We start from the raw sequence: 27,425 nt of genomic DNA on the forward strand, positions 1-27,425 counted from the left end.
GCTATATTTATTCATGATGAATTATGATGGTAAATAGCATTGTACAATTTTTATAATTATTATAGTGGTTAAATACTATTACAAGGCGTAATGTAAAGGCGCGTATTCATCTGAGCACGAACGCGAACGAGGCAAGGCGAGCATACGAATGTGGACGAGTCTCCGAGGAGCGGCAAACTGCCTCGGAGATCCGAGGCTGTTTGGCTGCCATCCGTAGCGAGTCGGTACATCAAAGGGAACTTGAGTACCATTCGGTTCGATGTGGACGTCGATTTTGTATTTTTACCTCGCGCCTCCGTTTAAATCTTTAATTCGTTAAATTTGTTTTGGTTCATGTATTTTTGTCATAATAAACTCGTGCAGTACTGTTTGACCAGCGGATCTGAAGCTACGGAAGGAATGCGAGAAAAAAAATCGATATTGCCACGTTTATCTATAAAATTGCAAAATTGCCAGACATGAACTATAAATTTAATATATTTTTATTATATATAATGTGTTTAGCATATATTCTGACGTATATTATTAAGGAATTTTAACGTAGTTCATATTGTTCGATATGTTTTATTTAATAACTTATTTCTTTCATTCTGTATAATCTGCTTATTATGAAAGTTGAAGATTTTTCAACGATATCATTAGCAAACCGGCATCGCCGCGCATGGCCGCCTATTCGTCGAACATGATTGGCCAGAGTACGTCACAGGATTTGTTACCACGCGGTTGCCATGGCTTTTACGCCTTTCCTATTCGCTTGCTTTATCCCCAACTTCACGGTCTCTTCTGAAAAGAGTAGGAATATTGAATACTATTGAAATATCCAGTGGCGGTGTAATTTTTTTGATCATTATTACTTTATTTCATTATTTTATACCGGTTATCCTAAACTTTGTTCCTATATTTTTCGTATATTTGATAGTTAAGTTGTGTTTTATTATTTTGTTATCTTGTTATAATGTTTTTCGTTCGTAGTTTTTAATTAATAATATCAAGTTTGATCGTATATTTGTGTTTTAAAATGAATAAATTTGTTAAGGGTAAGACGCTACATAGTCAGACAAGAGAAATAATAGCTAATTTATATAGGTAAGTTAATAATAACGTGGATGAAATCTCATTTGGTTTATTTCCTTGTGTTCATAATAGGGTTTGCGATGAAGAAGCTACAGAGAGTTCGCTTTAGTTGCCGCTTAAACGTAAACTTGAGCGGATATTTTTTTATACCGGAGTTATCGGCTATAAAAAAATTTACACAGAAGTTAAAAAAAAGGCTGAAAACTAACCCCGATAAAATGATATCCAGCTCTGGAAAGAAACGACCACGTGAGACTGCTGCCGAAAAGCTCGACGACTTTTTCGAAGTGGTCAGGAATTTGATAAATAGATTTTATCTCGAATTCAAACTCGTCCCCACCATTAGAAAGCTTTTGCAAAAATTGCAGGAAGAATCGAATTTTCCTTTTGCAGGGAAACGCTTAGGGGTTATTAAAATCAAATGAATTTTTTTGGCGTAAATGTCAAAATAACAGATAAATATTAATGGAGCGGCCCATTATATTGCAGAGAGAGATATAAATATATACGCGAAATTCGAAAATATAGCCAAGTATTATCTATTTGGATGAAACATATGGGTAGACAATGACCTAACCTTTAAAACTGCTGGCGGAGCGATACAATATCTGGTGTAATAGGCAATATTGGATCTACTGGTGAGTAAAATTATATGTTTGCGCTTCCAAAGTTAACTATTTTCAAGATTTTTTTGCTGGAAATAGTTATATCTAAAATTATGTATAATAGAAAAAAATATAGTTAGTACAGATATATAAATAAATATACCTCAAGACTCAGTCTTGATCATCTGCTGATGCCAGACATGGTTAGCGAAACATGCGTCCAGTGTAAAATTAAAAGTGTTTTGGTGTATTGTACTGATTTAGTGTTTTATTTTGCTGTGTAACACCAAAGGTTCCAACCCCCAGCTGTAATTATTTCTTCTATTATATTAACAACACAATAATAAAATGATTCAAAATATTTAAGGGAGCGTTAATAAAAGCTTTTAGTGTTTATCTGCTAACTCAACAGTAACGATTCAAACAGCATAAAGTTTTTTGAAAAAAATTATTAATCTGAGTATTATATTTATGATACACATTATTTTCATATAACACCGTACGCCCATGTCTATTTTATGAATGAAATTGGGCGTGTTTTGTTTACAACTGCATTCCCCTGCCGATACCCCGTAGCTACAGATCCGTTGGTCACACTATATGAACTTGAGTAATGAAAAAACGTTAATTTTAATTAAAGAATATGAAAAGCGACCGATTTTATGGAAAACAGATCATCAACTTTACTATAATGTTATAAAAAAGAGGATGCCTGGGGCAAAATTGCAGATGTTTTGGAAGAATAGGTTGACGTATTAAAGAAACTCTCTCTTAAATCATCACCTGCCATGTTTCTTTATCTTCCGACAGTGCCGCACACCGCACGGCCGTGGATCGGTGCCTCGTTCGCTATCCCGCCTGATTTCAATTTGCGGTTTTCAAAGTTCAAACGAGGCATTCGTTCTGCCTCGCCTTGCCTCGTTCGCGTTCGTGCTCAGATGAGTACGCGCCTTAATGAAACCTAAAATCTAAAGGTCGATTTATAAACTCTACAGTCAAGTCTACAGTTTTTTTTTCTAGCTACCACGAAGAACATTGTGGAAACAAAATTTACACTGGAGATCATTAAGGAAGAAAAGCTCTTTTAAACGAGCCCTAGTTTGTTTAAATCGGTTAACCTAAACCAGAGTTATCCTTATTTTAATAAAAGCAAGTTTAACCTTCCCCCACCACTTTGTTTTATGAGATAGAGCAAAACACTCTACATCAAAAAAATTACAAATTTCTCGGTGATTACATAGTAATATTTAAAATACCTGTTCACCTGCATATTTTTGAGAAAAACCCTGTTTTCTGATTGGCTATCAGAGAAACGCCCCTTAGCGGACATTTTTCGAACTTGAAAATAATTTCTAGCGATTTCTCTTGGTCGATTTACTTATTAGATTTTTTTTCCCAAAGTTATACGATAAGTAGTTTCTGAGATACAGCCGGCGTCCATTCTTAGTTGGCCACCCGGTACCTAGTCTACCAAGAATGTATTTCTATACTTGAAAATATACCGGAATCAGCACATTTTTCGCTGTTGCTTTGTTTTTGTTGCCTAGCAACAAACATGTCATCGCGGAGTAGAAACTTGGTCAGGTGTAACATTTCCAATTATTCAGCTGTCAATGTGTAACGTACAAATAAAGGGGGGTGATTGCAAACAGTTGGCAGTTATTTTCTTTACCGTTGTGGCTAAATATAAATTAACACGCAATGATCGTATACTAAGACAGCTATTTTTTATGCCCTTTTCGTTAATAAGTTGATTATTCAGTACATTGTAAATATTTTATACAGAATGTCAGGATGTTTAAAAAACACGAGAGATGGCACATAATCTCTGGTAGGGGATTGCTCACGAAAAAATACGATTTATTTTTTATATCAACATAGGTCCGATTCTGCATTGTTTCGTAGATACAGGGGGTTAAAGTGTTCATTTTCTTCCAATTTATTATTATTTTCCTCCAAGTGTTTCTTTTAGGACTTGGTCACATTTTGATTTGACTTTTTGAGATTTGTTGGGCCTTTCTTTTGTATTTTGTAAACTCCACTCACCGGTACGAAAAACGGATTTTTGATTCATCTCGATAGCTTTATTTTTATTGGAAATATTCGCTTTTGAATAAGGAAGTAGCGATTTTAGCGCAATTTTAGTATGGACTTTGGGTCCTCACCTTATTGCTTATTGACGTTTACCCTGGCAGAGATGGATTACCCTGAAGTTCGACTATAATTGTTGCTTTAATTGATCATAGTAGAGATCAATTTTTCGACTTAAACCCATATCTGCTAGAGCAACTGCCCAACAGACAATAATAATACGATTTTTCAAAGACAGTGACATTACATAAATAATAACCATTTTTTTATATGTCTGTTGACTAGAACCAAAAGCAAAGGCATGATTTTAATGTAAAAAATACGGACACATGTTTCCAAAAGCGAATATCTCCAAAAAGTAAAGCTATAATGAGATGAATCAAAAAACAACCTATAAAGAAAAGATACACCTAGATGATAAATTTATTTTTAAATTCCTTGCTTTTTTAACATATTCCACAGGGTGTTTCAAACTTTCACCAAAATATCAACATTTTGTTTTCCCTCGTATAATTGACAGATGGAAATTTTCATTTTTAGTTTAGAAAAAGATAATAAAAAGGCAAATTTAGCTACAAATTGCTTAAAAAATCATCAAAATCGGTCCATTAGAACAAAATATATTAAACTTTAAAATACATTAAAATTTTAAGGTGCTAAAACGAAAAAAGGTTATACCGTATGATCGAAAAAAAATGGCGTCCAGTTGGCTTGGAAATGACGATCGATGGCATTTCCAATATAATTTTACATATAAAATGACAGCTATCTTCATTTCATAGCCATCGCTGACGCCGTTTTTATTCGATCATACGGTATTATGATGTATGGTCTTTTACTGATGGGATGTGCATGTGCAGGTTTTCAAAAATGTAAAAGAACAGTCACAAAAACGTTTTAGATTAGGCATTGGGCATTTCAGATATTAATACTGCATGCACCCCACGTGTTTCTGATAACGGAGGGATATTAATCTGTCAGTTTGCATGGTGGGGGTGCACAGTGGTTCCCAGATAGGTCATTACTTATAATATTAATTTCAAAATGTTTGCATGAAACTGTTGCTAATACTTTTCTTATATTCCCCTGTAAACGATACATAATAAATAACAAAATAAAGTAAGCCTAGTGTAGCGCTTTTTTTATTAGAAATGTCACATTTTTGCTACTGGTATCAGGCTGACATAAACAGTTTTCAGATACCGCCAATTAATTACTTATTTTATTAAAATTGATAAAAGCTGTTGCCATTTCTGTAATAGACATTCGAAAAGAAGGTAAAAAGAACTGTTTTTTTTTCTTTTTTGCACTTAATTAAACCTAAGTAATATTAGTTTATGGCAATTTATTTGAAGGCAACAAAAATTGTATTTTTACATTTTTGCTTGTCACTCTTTAACTACTTTCCTTTTCAAATCCTCTTAAACGGCATGATAATACTTGTTGCTTAAAGTATATTGCATATAAATTAATTGCCATTGGCTGCCGCGAATTGCCGCCGGATCTTATACCGGATGGTTAAATATTGACTTTTTGTCTTAAAATAAAAGTAACTTATTTTTTCCTCTTCGTGTCAATTTATTTCGTGGACACACTGTATATCAATTGACAATAAAATTGTATTTATAAAATGAAACAACTGTCTCTTTTATTTTTTCAACATTTAAAATAAATTTGACTTCTTCAATATGAAAAAACATGTACATATGTGCAATACAAACATAATCTGTATACCTTTCCGAATAGTTAGAACTTAAAATGCAAATCACACGAACTGGGCCCAATTTTTTTAATACATATTACATTAAGTTTTTTATATACATTTATTTTGCATTTGTTATCAATTTCTATTAAAAAAGGTGCAGTCAAGCTATATCTAGATATCTAACAGTTATGACCACGCAGCTAATTAAGGTGCACCACTGTGGGGTGGCCGAACGAAGGGGTAGAAAGTGAGAAAAGAAAAGGGATGTTAAGTGAACCCTAAAGAAGCTCCTATTCAAAAGTCTAACGATTTGGACGCGACCAAAACTCATGGAAGCTTTGCTAGAAATACATAGTTACAGCTGCTAAAATGGTTGCCACTACACCTTATATTTATTTAGCGATTATAACTTCTTAACTTTCTTCTTTGACGGATAATTAAACATCAAAGTATAATTTAATATTTCTTGAATGGCAAAAAATTGTTTTAAGTTAAACATATCGAAACAGTACCTCACAGTATTCTTATTGTTTGTTGTTATTGTATGTCTATAACTCAAACGACTGTTTCAAATTCTTTTCTTCTCAATGAAAGTGTGAATTATTGGCTAATTACTTAGTTTGTAGTAGACATAATAATACTTATTATTTTTATTTTAATTAACTGCCTAATTATGTAACTATTTTCTAATTACACAAAAAAGTGTGATTTTATACGACCGACAAGTTTTGAAACAAAACATTTCTTGGGTAAAAAAAACAGCACAACTGCTAATTTAAAATTCATACTTGTTAAATGTAAAGTGGAGTTCCGCTAATTCAATAGGGGCTTTGACACGGCGGAAAATTAAAAATAAGTGAATAGGAGAAGAAAATAACAACAGTAAGTCGCTTGAATGCGAATTTGAACTTTTTCAGATTAATGAGAAGGTAAATTGCGCTGTAGATATGTACTTTCAATTATTTCTATTTTTTTATTTCTTCCTGCAGTAAAACTAAGAGAAAAAAATTATACATTTCCGCTGTTTGTTGCGGAAAAAAGATCTCTTGGTAAAAATGTGAGTTACCTTTCTCAAGATATTTTGAATTGAAATAATCAATACATATCATCATTGAGACAAAATAAACATGTTGACTAGATAGCTATTAGACTAAAATAATAACTTGGAAATTATCTTGTGCCAAAAGTTCAACAGAAATTAAGACTATTAGAGCTACAATTTAAAAATATTTTTACAAGATACAGAGTGTCCCAAATAAATAAAAAATATCAAAGTTGTATTTGTTTAAATGGAACACCCTGTATATTATTACATTTTTAGTTTCTACGATTAAAATAAAGATAAAAATATTTTCAATTTTGTGAAATTGCAGTCAAAATTTTAAGACTTCATTTCTCCAAGAGTATCAAAATTTTTAATACTAAATATTTACTGAAGTTTACTTATTGATCCGTTATTGTGTTGCAATAATAAAAATTATACTACCTTATACAGAGTGTCTAAAATGTTATTTTAAATAATTACTAGCTTTAAACGGCAATAACTTGTTTAATTTAAATGGAACACCCTGTATATTTTATGAGAATCAAATGCACAATTTAATTGTCTATCAAATTGTATTATACCATTTTTTACCTATAGCTTCAAGTTTCCGTAGAAAATGCATTTTCTTGTAATTTTAAATTCATTTATCAATATACCCATGGAATACTGACATTTTAGATTAGTTTTAAAGATGTACCAAATTTTTAAAGAGTACAGATACTAATATTGTCGATATAGTTTGTTTATTTCATTAACAAATAAAAAAAACTGTTTAAATATTTGTTAAAGAGGACCAATTAATATGATTCCAGTATTCAAACTACATTAATTGACTGTTTGCGTTGAATAATAATAATTGCTCCAAAAACTAAAAAACTGAATTTTTTATGTGTATTAGACAGTGTGGTAAAAAGTAACACCTTAAAAATGATATTTCATTTTTTAACAAATGCTTTTTTGTAACAACAGAGACATTCATTTTTATAATTTATTATTATATTGATTTCTGATTCAAATCCACATTTATTTAGAACAATTTATTCACGAACATAATTAAGTATGTAATTAATTAGTATTTGGGCGGAAATAATGGTGGTATATTTAATTAATGGTATACTCTTTTATGAAGATTTAAATAGTTTTCATTTTGCATACAAATGGGCTAGTAATATTATCATTTTGTTAAAAACGATAATATTACTAGCCTGTACATTTTGTACATTTGTTGCTTTAAAAACAATCTAAAATGTCAATATTCCATGGGTATATTGATAAATGAGGTCTAAATTATAAGAAAATGCATTTTCTACGAAAACTTGAAGAGATAGGTTAAAAGTGGTATAATACAATTTGATAGACAATTAAATTATGCATCTGACTCTCCTAAAATATACAGGGTGTTCCATTTAAATTAAACAAGTTATTGCCGTTTAAAGCTAGTAATTATTTAAAATAAAATTTTAGACACTCTGTTTAAGGTAGTATAATTTTTATTATTGCAACACAATAACTGATCAATACATAAACTTCAGTAAATATTAAGTATTAAAAACTTTGATACCCTTGGAGAAATAAAGCCTTTTTACTGCAATTTCACAAAATTGAAAATATTTCAAAAACGGTAAGGTTTAAGTGTGATAAACCTTAATAAAATTTACCTTTATTTCAATCGTAGAATCTAAAAATAGAATAATATACAGGGTGTTCCGTTTAAAAAAATACAACTATAGCATTTTTTACTAAATTGGGACACTCTGTATCTTGTAAAATTATTTCTAAATTGTAGCTCTGATAGTCCTTCAACGAACCCAAAACTTAAAATTTGTAAAAATCTAATCGTTTAGCTACAATACTCCGTGTCGTATGTGGTGAACAACCCAGTATATCATAATACAGGGTGTCCCAGGAATAAGTGCAGATATTTTAAGGGGTGGTAGATTTGGTCAAAAGAAATATCTTTTCCGTTTACCATTTTTAAAATAAATTGAAAATAACCGAGTTATTTAACTTTGAAAATTTAAAAAAATAATGGCAACATTTTGAGAATCGCTGGCGATAGTCGGCTATGAAGGGGTTTTCACAGGGTTTTCAGCTTATTCGACGCCTCAGATGAATAAACAAGCGGCACTAAAAAGTTTTTTACAATTTCCTGGAAAGTGTCAAGAAAAAAATAAAATTTTCAACAATGTTTTTTTCGCAAAAAAAACTCATAAGCCTGTTTCTGGGATCAAAATATACTACCAGTTAAAATATTTGCACTTATTTCTGGGACACCCTGTATAGGACGAGGAAGAGAAGATCTGTATAATAGAATTACTAAACACTCAATTACACTATTTTATGACTGAAATATAATCCGACAAGACAAAAACCCAGGCCAGAAAACAATACGTCGAAGAATCATCAGCGTTTACGAAATCATCACCATTGTGATTCGAGAGAGAAAGAGGACAATAAGAGAAAACCTTTTTCATTTTCCTTTCCTGTTTAAATCTGTCTGGTACGACGGCTAAACACCATAAAATTGTTTTGTTTCTGTTTAAGTTTTTTTTTCGCAATTTTAACGATTCGTTCACAATCAGTGAAAGCTTCTGAAGCAATCCTTCTTGATGACATTTACAGAAATAGGTCTAGGTAAATTAAGTCGTTAACTAGACAATCGTAATTTTGTTAGATAGATGTTAATTGTTAGGGTACAAAATGCAAGGCGATACTTTTTGTTATGGGTTATAAAACGTAAACCATTCATAGGTGAGCCAAAGATATTAAATGGGGATTTACTCGAGCGCGTCGCACAGTGCTTCGAACATATGGCTCTAGAGGACAAAAATCCAAAACTTCTCTTTTATTGTAAGCAATTTATTCAAACTAGGTTTATTTGACACAAATGATGAGTACTCTCATTGTACTAAATGATGATGTTCTTAGTCCCACGTTTATGAAAAAAAAATCTTATAAATAATAATAATGTTGGAGCTGTGTTCCATCTAAGCAAATAATAAGTTATAGTATGAAAACGGTGTAAGTATTAAATAAATTCCTGTGATAAAAAAAATTGAAATAACATTAGAACATGATTCCTATAATATAAGCCTAATATAAGATAAAAATGTTTTTCTTTTATGAAAAAGAAACATTAATGTTATATTTAATTAAAAAAAAACTTAAGATACTATAAATTTACTTTAGGACAACAAAATGCATAAATCGTAACTACTCTGATTCAGGAGAATCACTGCTGACAGAATCTTCCAAATTTATAGTATCCAAATCACAGGTAGATGAACTATCCTCACATATAAGATATTTCTGTACATCATTTTCTAATATGTTACTTTTCGCGTTTTACTGTTCATTTTGTCGGTATGAGGGGTTCGGATGTTAATAGTTACCTCTTTAATAGACCATATTCATATATTATTTTTTCCTTTTCTTGGGCATGAGATTTTATAATAAATTGAAAGATGGACACTTTTTTTATGCGACGTTTCGCTCCAACATAGTGAACTTTTTCAGGCACAAGTGGTGTCTCATTTGACTGGAAGGTTCATCAATATCTAATAAGAACATATTTTTTGAAATACAAATAATTTTGAGTTCTTGTCCTTATGATCAAGCCAAGTATTAGCCAGATCGGCATTGCTTATCAATTTTACTCCATCTGAAAAGTATTATAAAATAAAGTTCGTCGCAAGCAGACGCAGGTGAACTATACAAAAATTAAAAGTGTATGAATATGGCAACAAAAATATTCAATAAATACGATATGTTTTGATATGTTTTTTAAAAGCCTTTTGAAGTTTGAAAACGTAAAATTTTTATACCCATTTAAGAATCATCTTAAAAATAAATAAAAACTAAACAATCACGAACTTGTTTAGAAATAAATTTAAAGTACATACCTTGTTTAACAATATCCATAGTGGCTTTCAATTAAGTACGTACCCGTTTAACTCCATAATATACAGAACTACTATGAATGTTATTCTTTTCACTAATGAGATAATGATCGCAAAATTTATTTTTAGTGAAAATATTTGCTAACAAAAACGCTGTTTATGAAAAATAATATACAGGATGGTTGAACATTGCTATAAGTATAAAATTATATATTCAGATATTAGTAAATTTTAACTTATTTTTTGATTTTTGTCCATGGGACGAAGCACTGTGCGTCGTGGGGACCGGTATTGTGAAAATTAAATGCTATACAGGGTGTTTCAAAAAACATGTGCCATCTCTCGTGGGGAGATTCCTTATGTAAAAATATTTTTTTTTTCATATCAACATAGGTCCGATTCTGCTTTGTTTTGTAGCTACAGGGTGTTAAATTCTTAATATTTCTTCAATTTTTTGTATTTTTTTTCCAAATACTTTTAGTGTGACGAATGAAATTTTGAGGGTAAAAGTTTCTATGAATGCGACATATTTTAATGCTAAAAAAGTGTTCACATATTCACCAGGGAAGTGCACATAGGTTATCAATAGGTTATTTTTCTAAAAAAAAGCATGTACGCCACTGACTTTTTTCTTTTGATATCAAAATTGTGTAGGCCGTTTAATGCCAATTAAAAGTTATCTCTTGATATTTTGTTGAATTCGGCCTCCTGGATGAGATAAACGCAATTTTATTAATCACAATTAATAAAATAAAAATAAAATTAATAAATTATATATTTTATCTAACTTATTATGAAATATTATTACTATTAGTCCAATTTCAAATAAAAAAATAATGGTATTTAAAATAATTACAAAAACCTAATTTTAAAAAGTTTTAACATCCTGTAACTCTAAAACTATGAATTTCCCATGTTTATAGGAACTTTTTTTCATATTTTTTGATGAGGAATCAATGAGTAGTCATTTAAAACTTTCACAAGTTAATGATATTAAATTTTTTTAAAGGTTGGTATTAGACTTGGATCAAGGCAAATTAATATAATTGCGTTTATCTCATCAAGGAGTCCGAAATCAACAAAATATCAAGAGATAAGTATTAATCGGCATTAAACTGCTTACACTATTTTGCTAACAAGAGAAAAAAAGTGGCGTACGTGCTTTTTTTAGAAAAATATTCCAGTGATAACCCATATGCACGTCACTGGTGAATATGTCGACACTTTATTAGCTTTAAAATATGTCGCATTTAGAGTAACTTTTACGATTATGTTATCTGTGCTTTTACTCTTTTACTCTCAAAGTTTCTTTCGAAACGCTAAAAGTACTTGGAAGAGAATTATAATAAATCGAAAGACTTTAACACCCTGTAGCCACGAAACAAAGCCGAATCGGGCTTATGTTGATATGAAATATTATTAAGGTTGCCTACCCCTCAGACAAAGATTTTCCTAGATAGTTATGATTTTGCGTCAGTAGATCTTTATTATTTGATAAAATCTGGGTGGCTATGATATACCTTTTGTTAATTTAACAAAAATTAAACGATGTAGAGCAAAATCCTCAACGGTACTAAAAAGATACACGAAAACATATTTTAATTATTACCGAATTAAAACCAAATTAGAAGCGGATATAATTATGACACAAAAATTAGTTAGTTGAAATCAAATGATCAATAATCAATATGTTTCCTTTCCTGTTCACTGCATAAAATGATTCTCTTTTCAAAATACCTTTTCATGGTAAAAGGCATATGTGTAGGCAGCCTTAATAGTATTGTTAAGATACATGAATTCCCCATTAAATATCGAAATAATATACAGGTAACCAATGTTCAATATTAATTTTGTCTAACACTGTATAACTTTTTGGGCCAAGTTTTAATTTGATTTATACCGGGTAAATTCGAATTTAGGTAGGTTTTATTGAAATTTAAAAATTGTTCCTAATTTTTAGAAAATGTTAATTATGTCAAAAACCTTATTTTTTAGTCATATACCTAATGAAACTCACCTTTATTTTCCTCCTAGAATCCCAAAAATTAATTAATATATGTATAAGATGTTCCATTACAAAATACACAACTTTGATGTCCAACTTTTTTTGGGGATAACTCTATATATTTTTAAAAAATGCTCTAAGTTAACCTACATATGCTCACAAAATTTCATTTCTATACAAACTATCGATATCCTTGGAGCCTCCGCATCGTATGAGAGACGCCACCCTGTATAGTGATTTCTTTGATTTTATCTGTCATCACTTCGATAAGCAATAAGCTAGAGAGGGTCGGTCTAACCATATTTAAACCAGCCACCTTTTTACTATCCTGAACATGTAAATTTGACAAAATAGCAGATTAACTTCTGAAGAAGTAATTAATTAAAAAAAACTAGTTTAATTAAAAAAAATTATAACACCGTATATAGAATATTATAACGATATTTTTGACGATATAACATTTACAGTATCGTAGTTATCTCGCTGCTTCATTCAGGTTTCCAATTAAACAAAACTTATTAGGTGTCTGTAATTAACTGATTGAAATCGATGCAAATTAAAAACAAAAAAGGATCTCGTCCGTTTTAGATACCTATCGCTAAATTATGATTTAATATTAAAATCCTACTCGTTGTGTGTAGGTTTCAAGTTACCCAGTTAAATTATTTGGAGACATTTTGACCTTTGTTGAGGCTGCTGTAACGAAAATCTTTAAAGCACACTTGTGAATATTCAAAATTTTTTATTGAGTTTGTACATCGCTCATGGCAAAACGGAAAACCCAGAATAAATTAATGCGTTAAATACAGATAATCATAAATCACATCCAACTTATAAACAAGTTGTAAGATTGTATTCATTTAACAAAAATAAATTTTGATACAGGTGCCTACAGGATAATATTATGTGAAGAGTAATATACAAGCCACAATTACGAAAATATACAGGGTTGTTCACCACATACGACACGGATTATTGTAGCTCAATGATTAGATTTTTACAAATTGTAAATTTTGGGTTCGTTGAAGGACTATTAGAGCTACAATTTAAAAATATTTTTACAAGATACAGAGCGTCCCAAATAAATAAAAAATATTAAAGTTCTATTTTTTTAAATGGAACACCCTGTATATTGTTATATTTTTAGTTTCTACGACTAAAATAAAGGTAATTATATAAAATAAAATTTTAGACACTCTGTATAAAGGTAGTATAATTTTTATTATTGCAACACAATAACTGATCAATAAATAAACTTCAGTAAATATTTAGTATTTAAAACTTTGGCTGCAATTTCACAAAATTGAAAATATTTCAAAAACGGTAAGGTTTAAGTGTAATAAACAAAAACAAAGGTAAATCAAATTTACCTTTATTTTAATCGTAGAAATTAAAAATGTAATAATATACAGGGTGTTCCATTTAAAAAAATACAACTTTGATATTTTTTATTTATTTGGGACATTCTGTATCTTGTAAAAATATTTTTAAATTGTAGCTCTAATAGTCCTTCAACGAACCCAAAACTTACAATATGTAAAAATCTAATCGTTTAGCCACAATACTCCGTGTCGTATGTGGTGAACAACCCTGTATAAAACTAGCTGATCCGGCAAACGTTTTATATGGCATATAAATATTTTTTATGGGATAACAGTCATTTTTATTCACGGGGTTGAAAATTATTGAATTAGCAATATCGATATTAAAAAATAGGGGCTGATAGAAGGGTAAAAATTTAGGGTTGTATGTATTTTTTAATGCCACATCATAAGAAAACAAAAAAAAATTGGGGTTGACCACCCTTATCACTTAGAGGCATAAAAAATAGATAATCTATTCTCAGACCTACTGAATATACATATAAAATTTGAAATTTTAAATATGATTACATGGAGAATGTCATCGATCGTCATACCAAAAGATTGAGAAAAAAAAATCATTTCATTTCGTACCGCCAAGTGAAGTGAGAGTTTCTTTTTCTTATTATTTCGTACAACTTATTATTTATTAATGAACTAGCTAGTTAATTAATAAATAATTAAGTAATTTTGAAACTAAAATAACTGACACAATGAATGGTGCTTTATTTAGCCAGTTCATAGTGAAGCGTTAAGTAAATCGTATTTTTTGTCAACATTATGTTTCTTTAAATTTAAATAAAATTATATAAGGATTCTTGCCACTTAACTGCTAATATAGAAATTTAATTCTACGCTGCAAAATAAAATTACACTAAATCACCACAATACACCAAAACACTTTTACTTTCGTCGTCCAGTGTAAAAGTAAAAGTGTTTTTGGTGTATTGTGGTGATTTAGTGTAATTTTATTTTGCTGTGTAACACCAAAGGTTCCAACCCTCAACTGTAATCTTCTACGTTGTGTTTGTCATAATGCGGATCAACCTGCTCTCACTACCGGTTTCGGAGCCCTACTCCATCATCAGGTGAGTTTGGGAGATCCACAAAATGACAACCACAGCGCAGAGATAGTTAATTCCGACTTGTCAGAAAGTATCGGTTAGATATTAAGTCCCGAACGGGAGATAGCGACCTGCGTGCAATGGTAGTACTTTCGTACCACCGAGGCGCCACTATCGATAGTAAAAGGATGGTAAAAGGCTTTTTTTCCAGGCAAGCCAAATTATATAAATAGAAAGCAAATTTCTTGCAGTAGAGGTATATAATAAAATTTATATAATTTGGCTTGCCTGGAAAAAAAGCCTTTTATCATCCTTTTACTATCGATAGTTGCGCCTCGGTGGTACGAAAGTACTACCATAGCACGCAGGCCGCTATCTCCCGTTCGGGACTTAATATCTAACCGATACTTTCCGACAAGTCGGAATTAACTATCTCTGCGCTGTGGTTGTCATTTTGTGGATCTCCCAAACTCACCTGATGATGGAGTAGGGCTCCGAAACTGGTAGTGAGAGCAGGTTGATCCGCATTATGACAAACACAGCGTAGAATTAAATTTCTATATTAGCAGTTAAGTGGCAAGAATCCTTATATAATTTTATTTCTATTTAAATTTAAAATTTCATATTAAAATTTATATCAAGTCGCATTCAAGTTGATGATCTAAGGTTTGTTTCACGGTCTGTAGCAACAATGAATCATAAGGTATTGTGCTAGTAGTTATAGAAATAAAATTACCATAAATTATTGTAATGTTATTGGTCTGTTAATTTTACCTTTTAACTCGCTGAAAACATTTTTTTTCTTTAAGTCAATAATGGCACGCATTAAAGAATTAATATGACAATTAAAAAAATTAAAAGTTAGGTCTGAAAATATGGTAGATATTAAATTAAGAAACTTTTATAACAAATAGATTGGTAATTAATTTTATACATAACGAAAACATTAAAATATTAAAAATTATATTATTTTACGCTTTGACAATGTTATACTCATATTAATGAGATTTCTTTGGTCAGTTGGTGTAGTCAAAGAATGAACACATTCTGTAAATTTTCATAATAATAATAATAGCTCCCGTATAAAGCGTTTAACGCCTTGGGAGTAGCAAGGTACAGCTTGCCATACTAGAGCCGTTCGGTATACAAGAAAGGTAATGTGGCTATCACTACGCTTCAACCGCCTATTATTACCTCAGGATTGTGAATCCCAAGTACTCATTTAAGGCTGAACTATTTTTATTTTAATAAAAATAGTCGGCTGATGAAATGCCGGGTGTGGGAATCGAACCCACTACCTTCAGATTGGTAGACGAGAGCCTGTACCTCTACGCCACCGAGCACCATTTCTGTAAATTTTCGTAGGACTAATTATTTAAAATTTAAAATGATATACCCATCTGCAAAATATCAATCAGTAGGTAAATAAAAACATCTGAATTTAATTCATAACCTTTGAGAAGTTTAGAACCCCTGCATTCTCACAATTTAAGCAAAAAAAAATATTTTTTTAAAATTTCAAAGTAAAATAACTCGGTTATTTTGGACTTATTAAATTTGAAAAACAGTAAAGAAAAAATTTGTTTCTTTTATCGAGATCTACCAGCCCTGAAAATATTTTCATGTATATAAGACTCATTCTATTGTATATAGTGCTGTATATACCTGGGCATACGAAACTCAGGGCCTTAAATTATTGAACATCGATAAAACTAAAATCATGTGCACTCCCTCGGAAAATCATAACAATGCTATACAAATTGGAGAAGAATTATTGGAATATGTTGCTGAATTCCATTACCTCGGCAGTTTGATTTCGAAAAAGGCAAACATCGACTAGGAAATTCAGCACAGAATTCGCAGCGCCTCAAAATCATCCTGGAAATTAAAAGACAGGGTTTTCTACAACCATTCCTTAAGCACAATAACGAAAATTGAAGTGTACCAAGCAATAATAATTCCAATCATGTTATATGGAAGTTAAACCTGTGACCCTTGCCGACGGCATGCATTAAACAAGCTGTAACAGAGAAACCTTGACAAATGTTAAGAATCAAATAGTCTCACTGTGTCTCAAAGGCATCGGTCCCGGAAAAAGCTAACTGCAAGAGCGCTGAAATCATGATTACTAAATCCCGCTTTAGATGGGCTGGGCACGTATGCAGGATGCAAGAAAACCACCTACCTAAATTTCTCCTTTACGGTAAGCTTGTAGACGGTAGGAGGAAATTGGGATTAACATCAAAATTAGTAGAAGGAAGCAACGCACAATAAAATGCAATGGAGGAGGATTGTAAACTCAGTGAACAACGACAACCAAAAAGTAAAAAGACAACGCAGTAATGATACTTTTGAATGTCCGAAGTGCGGAAGAAAGATCAGATCACGTATCGGGCTTATCAGCCACAGAAAAGCTCATCAAAGAAAACGCCCATCTTCTGATGCGTATAGCGAATACTCGTCAGTGAGTAATGGCAATAGTACAACTAAATACATTGAGAGAACGGCAATGTTACGTTAACGTGGATACTGGGGCACGAATTACAAATAAGATATAAAATGGTTAACCAAACCTCATCAATGCTATTCATAGTTCCAAAACTCTTGTGCGACGCTGCAAAAGCAGTTATAAAATTTGCCACAAAGCAGTTGGTGGTCAAGAAATCTCTAGAATAGTGGACGAATTTACCAGGGCAGAAGACACGGGAAAAAGTTCATAATAAAAATTTTTATATTGACAAAACCGAATATCTCTCAAAAACAGAACACTTTTTAAAAATAGCAATTTGTACGAGTTGAATAAAAACCGTATAAAAACTCTTTATGTGATATAAAATAAATGGTGCTCCATTTGAAATAGTTGAGAACGGTGTAGATATTAAATTTAGCCCATTCCTCACTGCGAGTATAACATTACTATAATAGCAGAATTTAGTATGATTAGTTTTCAAGACTGCACTATTATAGAATACTTTTAATTAAAAAGAATGAATGACTTGCGATTTTATGATTCTGATGGACATTTAAATGTGTAGATAATGTATGAATCTTGATATGAAGCTTTTTCAGAATATTACGATACTTACACATAATTACTTTAACAATTACCTGTAATAATACTAAAACAAATTTAAAAAACATAAGAAAACGTTGCAAATATTTATGAAATAAAACTATGGTTAAATATCGGTAAATTTCCATAAGATACAATACAATATCACTTGCCGTAAACCCCTACACCACAAGTTTGTTAACATAAAACGTTTCATGAATTAACTAGGTATACTTTTTTACTATTACACTATTGGAAATGCAAAAAAAATAACGTCTAACCCTATTTCACACATCTGATATTATTTTATTTCAAGGTGAAAATCTTGAACTTATGCAAGAAGAAACCGCACATTAATTGGATTTTCTAAAGAAACTATAGCAGTTAAATATTGTACAGAGCTTTTTATTGCTAAAATTTAATAGACTTGTTCAGTTAGATGTTAATATGGTGAAGTTATACTAACCTATATTTCAGGTATTTAATTTATGGTTCTTTGGTCGTATAACAATGGTTTATTTACTTTTTAAACACTTTTAATTAAATCCTCAAACTGTTTAAAACAAAGAAAATTAGTGTATCAAAAAAATATCAGAATAAAATTGAATTTTTAATGTCTGTATTTTTGAAGTTTAATACGAGTATAAATCCGCCTACATACATACCATACCGCAATTACTCGCTGACGAGTATTTGACACGCATCAGAAGATGGTCACGCAAGGCGTTTTCTTTCATGAGCTTTTCTGAGACTGAAAAGCCCGATACGTGATGTTATCTGTCTACCGCACTCCAGACATTCAAAAATCTCATTGCTTTGTTGCCTCTTTGCTTTTTGGTTGTCGCTCTTAAATGACATTCCGTTCTATTGTGAGCTGCCTCTTCCCACTCATTCTGCTTGTTAATTCCCTTTAAGTTTTCGTGGAAAATATCCTTGAACCTTTTGAGTTGTCCACCCGGCCTCCTCTTACCGTCTACAAGCTCACCGTAAAGCAGAAATTTTGGTATGCGGTTTTCTTGCATTCTGCATACGTGACCAGCCCATCTTAAGCGGGACTTTGTAATCATGTCTTCAATACTCTCGCAGTTAGCTTTTTCAAGGACCGATACGTTTGAGACATGATGGAACCATTTTATTCTTATGAGTTGTCTAAGATGTCTCTGTTGCAACTTGGTTAATGCGTTCATGTGTCGGCGGTACGGCACCTAGGTTTCGCTTCCATATAACATGGTGGGAATTATTATCGCTCGGTACACCGCAAGTTTCGTTTTTGTGCTCAAATTTTGTTCATATTATTTCCTCTTTAATTGAAAATAGCAATAATTTATATAAGGTCTGCATAGAAAAATTTCGATCAACTATCGGTGTTAAATACCCCACTGTGCGCCGTCTCGCGCTTATAAACTTGAAAAATTAAAGAGTGTTGTCAAATCGTCCGGTTCACAGTTAAAGCAGGTTAACCAGCGTTCATCGGCGTTCTGTGTTGGCGTTCTCACTTTTACCGGAACGAAAATTTAGTCTATTTCTGCTTCTGCACGCGCCGACGCGCGACGGCTCAAAAAAGTGAGAGTGGATTGGGATGATTTTTTTAAATGGGGGGGTTAAATTTTTTTAAATTTAACACCCTGTATATTATTGCATTTTTGGCTTCTTTTTTGATCACTTTACATAATCCTAAGATATGAGTAAATATATTTTGATCATTTCAGAGATATTAATAAATAAATAAAAAATAGATATTTTTCAGCCTTTCTTAAAAAATCATTAAAAATAGAAGCACTGTCCTGAAATCAAAACTATATTAGGTATTTACTTTAGGTGGTCTGTAGTTACTTTGCTATAAATATGGTTATCGTAAATCATACAGGATGTTCAATTCTACGCCAAACTTTCTAAAATATAAAATATTTTATCTTGTTTTTTTTTAAATGGAACACCCTGTATATTATTTTTCCAATAGATGGAGAATTAAAAAATTAACATTTTTTGTATTTAGAGTATTTCAACATTTTTAACGGTTTCGCAGATATTCGCGGTTTTATTTTTCATATGGCATTTTCCATAGTAAATTTTTATCAAAGCCAAATGATTTTTCTCTCGTATTTTACCGTTGAGAGAGCTTTGATATGAAATTTAATAATACTGCGTGTATCTGCGAAACCATTAAAAATTTTGAAATACTTTAAATACAAAAAAATGTTAATTAGTATTATAAATTAAAGTATTTATAGAAAATATGTAACGAAGCACAAGAACTTTATATTTGACTTTAAGTATATTAAAAAAGGTGTTTATCATTACTGGCAACTGTATATGTTGAAGATAAACGCATATTTGTATGTAGAAAAGCTGAGAAAATTAAGGGAAAGTAACAAAAAGACTTGTTAAGTCGCACTCTTGAATGCGTAATCAACCATTAACGGCAACGGCCACATTTAAAATAACAGGAAGTTATTATATCATTTTCTAACTGTAAATCGAAAGTAATCGACGAAGACTCCTTATATAAATTAGTATAGAAATACGTGAAATTTCTGCCTCTAATCAACGACACTCAAAATATACCTCTATATCGGTTAGGTTAAGTGAAAATTGCATTAATAGTCTATGGTAAATACAATGAACTCTTTTCAATTGTTGATTTATTTTTAATTTTATTTTTACTCTATAAATACATAATACATATTCTTACATATTCTTACGAAATAACTAGCGACGTACCTATTTCGATTTTGGACAAAACATCACCCGATGGGTCTCCCTCTAAAGTAACAATATGATCGAAGGCTGTCCAATACAAACAGACTAAGTGCCATTTAAAAAACTATATGTTTGTATAAGAATATCCTAAATGCCATTCGGAGGTCTCCTCAAAGAATGCCAAATACCAACCGCACTGCATAGTGTTGCATGTTGCATCGCATTTGTAAACGTGGGAAATCTACAAATCACATACATGACTTCGGTACAGACAAGCTAAGCAATGGTTCCCCAAGAACTACAGAAGGGCATCATGTGGGCAAAGTGTCATCCCCAGTTCAGATTTTCGATATCGAATCTCTTAAAAATATCGCCGAAGATCTGATTAATACTAAAAATCTCGCTAAATAACGTATGGTCCTAAAGTTTTGGGAAAATTTTCATCTGGTTTGGTTAAGTAATAAAATGCATTTAATGAAGTAGTCATGATAATGAAATGTCATCAGTCATGTCACTTCAATAAACAAAGCAAAAGACTTTGGGTTCTGCTTCTTAAAATGTCTTATAAAATTGATCTTCGTCGAGGAGTTTATAATCTTGTTGGGCGAATTCGGAGAGTGCATTTTGTCAACAAGTTGATCGTGATGGACGATGAGAAATATTTCACATTGTGCAACTCTGAGATGAAGGGCAATGATGGCTTCTACACGGACAATTATGTGAATGTCCCTGATGATGTGAGATTAAAAAGTAAAAAAAAGTTTGAGGACAAAATTTTCGTATGGTGTGCCATTCCTGAGGCTGGCTTTATCTCACATACTTACATTGGCGTTGTTCGGGGTGAAGCCTTAAATGCAGAGCTGTATATCGAGAATTGTCTCCCTAAACTTCTTCAGTTTTTGAACACGCATCATGTGGATGACGAAATAATATTTTGGCCGGATCTCGCTTCATGCCATTACGCGAGAATCACAAGGGACTGGTATGAAGCGAACAACATCAACTTTGTACCGAAAGTAGACAATCCCCCTAACCTACCTCAGGCTCGCCCAATCGAAGAGTTCTGGGCAATATTGAGTAGGAAAGTCTACAATAACGGGTGGGAAGCACAAAACGATGAACAATTGCGACGCCGTATATTCAGAAAAATTAGAGAAATCGACGCTCAAGTTGTCCAAAGGATGATGCAACGCGTCAGCGGAATTCTTAGGCAAATCGAAAATAACGGTCCCTTGTCCACTGTTTGAATTTTATTTTATAATTAGGATAGTAAATATAGGTTATTTAAAAATATAATAAAAATATAAAACTAATTTTATAAGAGTTGTCAGTTTCTGAATTTTTTCCCCAAAACTTTAGGACCATACGTTATTAGTAAAGCAATCATAATCTGTATTGATAGGAAAGATCTTGGAGTAGCAAGAGTGGCATATACGTTCAGTTAAAACTTCTGGAACGATTTTGATGTCAATATGACTCCTACTGATAGAGGGCGCCACCTACATGTGTTTCAACTGTTTTGAAGCTTAATAACTTTTTGTCTGTACCTGTATAAAACTACCGAGGGAAAAAATATACATCTCTGTGACTTTTTACGTAAAAAATATCTCTTTGTGAAAATCGCTACAAGTAACCGTTCTCAAGATATTTAGAATGGAAATAGTCAATACATGTCATTATTGACGAAAAATAAACACGTTGAGTAGATAGTTATTTCACTGAAATAATAAATTTGAGAAATTTTTATTTTTTTAAATTAATCATAAATTTTTCTGCAAAAAATGTTGATAAAACAGTTTCTGTTGAACTTATGACACAAAAGCTTTCAAATTTATGATGTCAGTCTAACAACTATTTAGTCAACATGTTTAATGTATGCCAATGATGACAAGTATTGATAATTTCGATTCCAAAGATCTCAAAAACCAATATAGTCGTAGCGATTTTTACCAAGAGACATTTTTTACGTAAAAAACGTCGTAAATGTATATTTTTTTACTCAGTAGTTTTTTACAGGTACGGACAAAAAGTTACAACTCTTCAAAACATTTAAAAAATATGTAGGGGGCGCCCTCTACTAGTAGGAGTCAAATTGACATCAAAATCAAATTTTTCAAGTCAAAAAACTTCCAGACACCAATTTTCATCCAAATATTGACGTTACTGCAGAAATTATTTGAAAAAAAATGAAATAAAAATGAAATTTCTACACCCTGTATCTCCGAAACTAAGCATTTTAGGACATACATTTATACGAACTTTTTTACTTATCTGCAGAATATGCTGCCGAAGTTTCCGTAATACAATTCGGACCACCCTGTATATCTGTTTTTAATAAATTTTATTAAATACTGTTAGTATGGAAGGAAACAAACAAAATCAAAAGTATGTTAAGGGTAGCTCAACTGAAGAGAACTATAATGGAGAAGGCTAAAAAAGACCGAGTTAGGAACACAGCCTTTTAGCACAGAATATCTAGCTACGCAACAGAAAAATACTCGAAATGAAAGAGCTAAAATTGCACAAATAGAATACTAGATGGCGCGACAATATCATAATCAGAATATAATTAGAAATTTTGAACTTTCGGTTTTGGATCGACGGCTCGTCGACGGCCTTATAGCTCGGCTAAATATGCACAGTTGCCAGATTCAAAAAGACTTGAATTAGCATCCCATTCTTTTTATTGTGTATAATGCAGTATGTGTTTCTTTCTATTCTTCTTTTCTTGTCAGACACACTTATATTAATTATTCCTTTGGCTATTAAAATAATTTTAAGTATATTATTACAAAACATATACATTTTTAATATACACTACCTTATAATGTTAACTAAGAAAATACCTTTAAAATTAATAATATACAGGGCGATTGATAGTGATATTTATTAATGCTGGAACGTTAGTAATGAAATATAAGTTTAATAATAATGGAAATAATTTATTAAAATGCAGTACAAAAAATGTTAACTGACTAAAAAATACTATAATAACAAATTTCTTCCGTTTGCCACGTTATTTATATAGACCTAGGTAGATTTTAAAAAAGTGACACAGGTACAATTAATAATATATTAGTTCGGCATAAAAGTTGCTGTCACGACATCGAACAATAAATTAAAATTCGTAAAATAAATTAAAATTATTAATTAAACAAATCTTTATAAAGAAAAGTATACCAAATTTGGGCCCAATCGAACTCCAGGAAATGATATCATAATAGTGTCCTATATTATGGTACCACTCGATATACTTTAAGGTACCATAATATTGCAATGTCACCGAAGATCCGTAGTATACCAAATTTAAGAACAATCGAACGCCATGAAATGGTATCGTAATATGGTACTATATTAAGGTACCACTTTATATACATCATAGTTCAATCATATTACAATGTCACCGAAAATACGTAGTATACCAAGTTTGAGCCCAATCGAACGCCAGGAAATGGTATCGTAATATGGTACTATATTAAGGTACCACTTTATATGCATCATAGTACCATCATATTACAATGTCACCGAAAATACGTAGTATCCCAAGTTTAAGCCCAATCGAACGCCATGTACGTAATATAGTACTATATTATGGTACCAGTTGATATGCTTCATGGTACCATAATAATGCAATGTCATCAAAAATACGCAAGTATATATCAAATATGAGCTCAATCGAACGCCAGGAAATGGTATTGAAATATGGTACTATATTAAGGTACCACTTTATAAGCATCATAGTACCATCATATTACAATGTAACCGAAGATACGTAGTATAACAAATTTAAGTCCAATCGAACGCCAGGAAATGGTATCGTAATATAGTACTATATTATGGTACCTCTTATTATGCTCCTTGGTACCATAATATTACAATATCACCGAAGATACGTAGTATCCCAAATTTAAGCCCAATCGAACGCCATGTACATAATATGGTACTATATTATGGTACCAGATGATATGCATCATAGTACCATCATATTACAATGTCACCGAAAATACGTAGTATACCAAGTTTAAGCCCTATTGCCGCCATGTACCTAATATTGCTATGTCATCAAATATGGTACTATAGAAGGTACCACTTTATATGCTCCATGATACCATGATATTACAATGTCACTGAAGATATAGTATACCAAGTTTAAGCCCAATCGAACGCCATGTATCGTAATATAGTACTATATTATGGTATCACTTGATATATGCTTCTGAAAAAAACGGCGTCCAGTTGGCTGGAAAAGTACGATCGATGACATTTCCCATATAAATTTACATATAAAATGACAGTGAAATTCATTTCATAGCTATCGCTAACGCCGTTTTTTCCGATTATACAATATGAACTTGGTATGAACACAATCGAACGTCAGGAAGTGGTATCATAATACATACATATACAGTAGAACAATACTTATTATATTGTCGCCGAATTACAATGAAAATTCAGGATTCAATTATACAATCAAACGTCAGGAAGTGATTGTAATTTAGCTCATAAGATTTAATTCCAACTAACATGGCACACTGAAAAAAACAGCTCTGATCTATTTTAATATGTTTAAATGATGTAGCAAATTTGAAGGTAGGCTTTATCAGGAAGTATTACGATATGAATTACACAATGGCAACACTGCACAAAATTCTTTTAAATTTTGTTTGTAGAAAACTGTTTTCTTTTAAATTTATTGCCCGTTAACAAGAATGATAGGGGTAGTTTATTTCAACCCCTTCCACTCATTTTAAAAAAGTGAAAAAATTACCAGAAAGTGTGTTTTCATAACAGTAATGCTTCCATAAAATTTTATTAGTCTATCTCTTTTCGTTTTCAAGATAAAAAATAAAAACATTATTTTTCCGCCATCTTTGTACCGTGATATCTCCCTAATGGTTGACTTTTGACCCAACGTTTATAAAGCAAACTACCCTTTATTTTGAACAAGGAATCACCCCCTACAGGACGTAATAAGATTGGTTAAATGCATGGAAGAAAACAGGCTTCCACGTACAGCTCTGGAAGGGAAGCCGGTTGGAAAGAGACAGCCTGGAAGACCTCCAAAAAGATGGAAACACACTAGTCGGTAGTCCACCTCTTAAGAACTCATAGACACTTGACAATCGAAAACGGTAAAAAAATATGTGTTTGTACAAAGAACGAAGATGTACAACATTCTTTATAAGTAAAAAAGAAATCAATCAAACCAGAGAAAGTAACAGAAAAAAATTAAGGAAGTTATGCTAGACCACTAATGGTACATCCATTCAGAACAGGAAACTATGATATTTTCGTTCAACTATTTCAACTGTAAATTAAAAGAAACAAACGCCACCATATATGAAATAATAAAAATAATTTTAAATATTTCATGCTTGCTGTGATGTGAAATTATAGCTTGCATAGGTACTTCTCAATGATTTATTGTTAAATAAAGAAAATAAAAGTGTAATAATTTCCACACTTTCTGAAGATGATTTTAGTGAAATGTTTTGTAATGCTATGGATAGCAATACCTAGAAAAAAACAATAAATGTTTTTTAATATTCTAAAAGTATTGCAGCTTTTTTTTCTACTTATGTTTCGACTTTATAGTGCTATTCAAGGGGCGGCTTAAAATATTTTTATTCTTATATCATTCATAAACAAAGACTATAAAGTAGGTAATGAAACAAATCTAAATTTTTAAAAGATTTTTAGGGCAGTTCCTTAGAATTATAAGACACAAAAATGCGAAATCTATAATATATGGAAAAAACAACCAAACCAACACCTCTTGAAAATAATACTTTTTAATAATAAACTTGTAAATAAGAAAGCATACCTACTTATTTACTGAAAATTAAAGACAATTTTGGTTTCCATCTCCCACCGTCGATATATGTATACCTAAAACAAAACCAAACCAAGTATTAAAAAAGAGTATTAATAATTAAATATCAAGATATAAAATTATAGGTTGCATACATCTCATTGTAGAAGCAAAAGCAATTAAAAAAAAAAGATAAATTAAATGATCAACAATTCTGATTATTATTATATAAAGGATGGGCCTTCTTCCTCTAGGAGATGCGAAACCTTGTCGTTGGTGGGGAAGCTCCTGATCAGGTGTTAGTGGCAATCCCCTCTGTAACTTTAGCTGGGTCTAAAGAGCATCTCATTGTCTTGTCCCTGACTGTAGCGTCGTGGCCAGGGAATTGCACCAATATGCATAACGATGCCGGATGAGACTACTCTGTCCATCATACCAGGCACCCTCTACTGTCTCTGATCATGTATCACGGGCAGAGGGTGTGGGGGGTCTTAGCTTAACCGTCCGGACCAAGAGGAGACAACCTCACCAAAAACCTAGATCCTATGATGGCGGGACCAGGCCAAAGGGATGCGTGGTTAGATAGAAGACTAGCCTCTACTGATCTCAACCTTGGGGCACCAGGGGGCAACCCATTGTATTCTCGTCTCCCTTGCAGAGCTCTGTAGAAGTGGACCGACTAACCCTTGCGGTATAATTGACCTCAAATCCAAGGAGGCCATAGAAAAGTAAAAGTAAAGATTTCAGTTAACGTTTCCTTTTTGCTGCCAAGGCTAATCTGGACGGGGCCTACTTTGTTTACGCGGAATCCGAACCGCGGTCCTCGACATATCATGCTCAATGGCAAGTGTCTAAATCAACTCTTACTCACGAGATATCCGATCTCATCCGGCCTCCAACCGGCGTGAATCGTGAATGAGCAGTGTGTGTCAATAGATTTTACACTTTTGCCTTTATTGGACAACGGCATGATACAGAGTTTTGAACGGGTCACCCGTCCATCCACTAGTAT

General features: G+C 31.8%; 2 protein-coding genes across 9 annotated transcripts in view; one reads left to right on the forward strand and one right to left on the reverse strand.

Moving 5' to 3' along the window:
- LOC115879850 (rap guanine nucleotide exchange factor 2) overlaps positions 1–26,447 on the reverse strand; it is a 329,414-nt gene extending 302,967 nt beyond the window's left edge. For 7 of the 8 annotated variants that reach the window (XM_030896864.1, XM_030896851.1, XM_030896859.1 and 4 more), the window contains exon 1: positions 26,430–26,445. The gene's annotated coding sequence lies outside the window, so the exon portion shown is untranslated. Of the gene's footprint in view, positions 1–26,429 lie in introns of all 8 variants that reach the window. The other variant, XM_030896855.1, reaches the window with a different exon arrangement.
- Positions 21,246–21,848, forward strand: LOC115879873. The gene has a single exon (XM_030896894.1). The coding sequence runs from the start codon at positions 21,246–21,248 to the stop codon at positions 21,846–21,848; it is 603 nt and encodes a 200-aa protein (XP_030752754.1).
- Positions 26,448–27,425: the final 978 nt, after the last annotated feature.

The sequence above is a fragment of the Sitophilus oryzae genome, unplaced genomic scaffold (assembly GCF_002938485.1).
Source record: "Sitophilus oryzae breed Bouriz unplaced genomic scaffold, Soryzae_2.0 scaffold_158_pilon_pilon, whole genome shotgun sequence".
In the NCBI taxonomy this organism is placed as follows: domain Eukaryota; kingdom Metazoa; phylum Arthropoda; class Insecta; order Coleoptera; family Curculionidae; genus Sitophilus; species Sitophilus oryzae.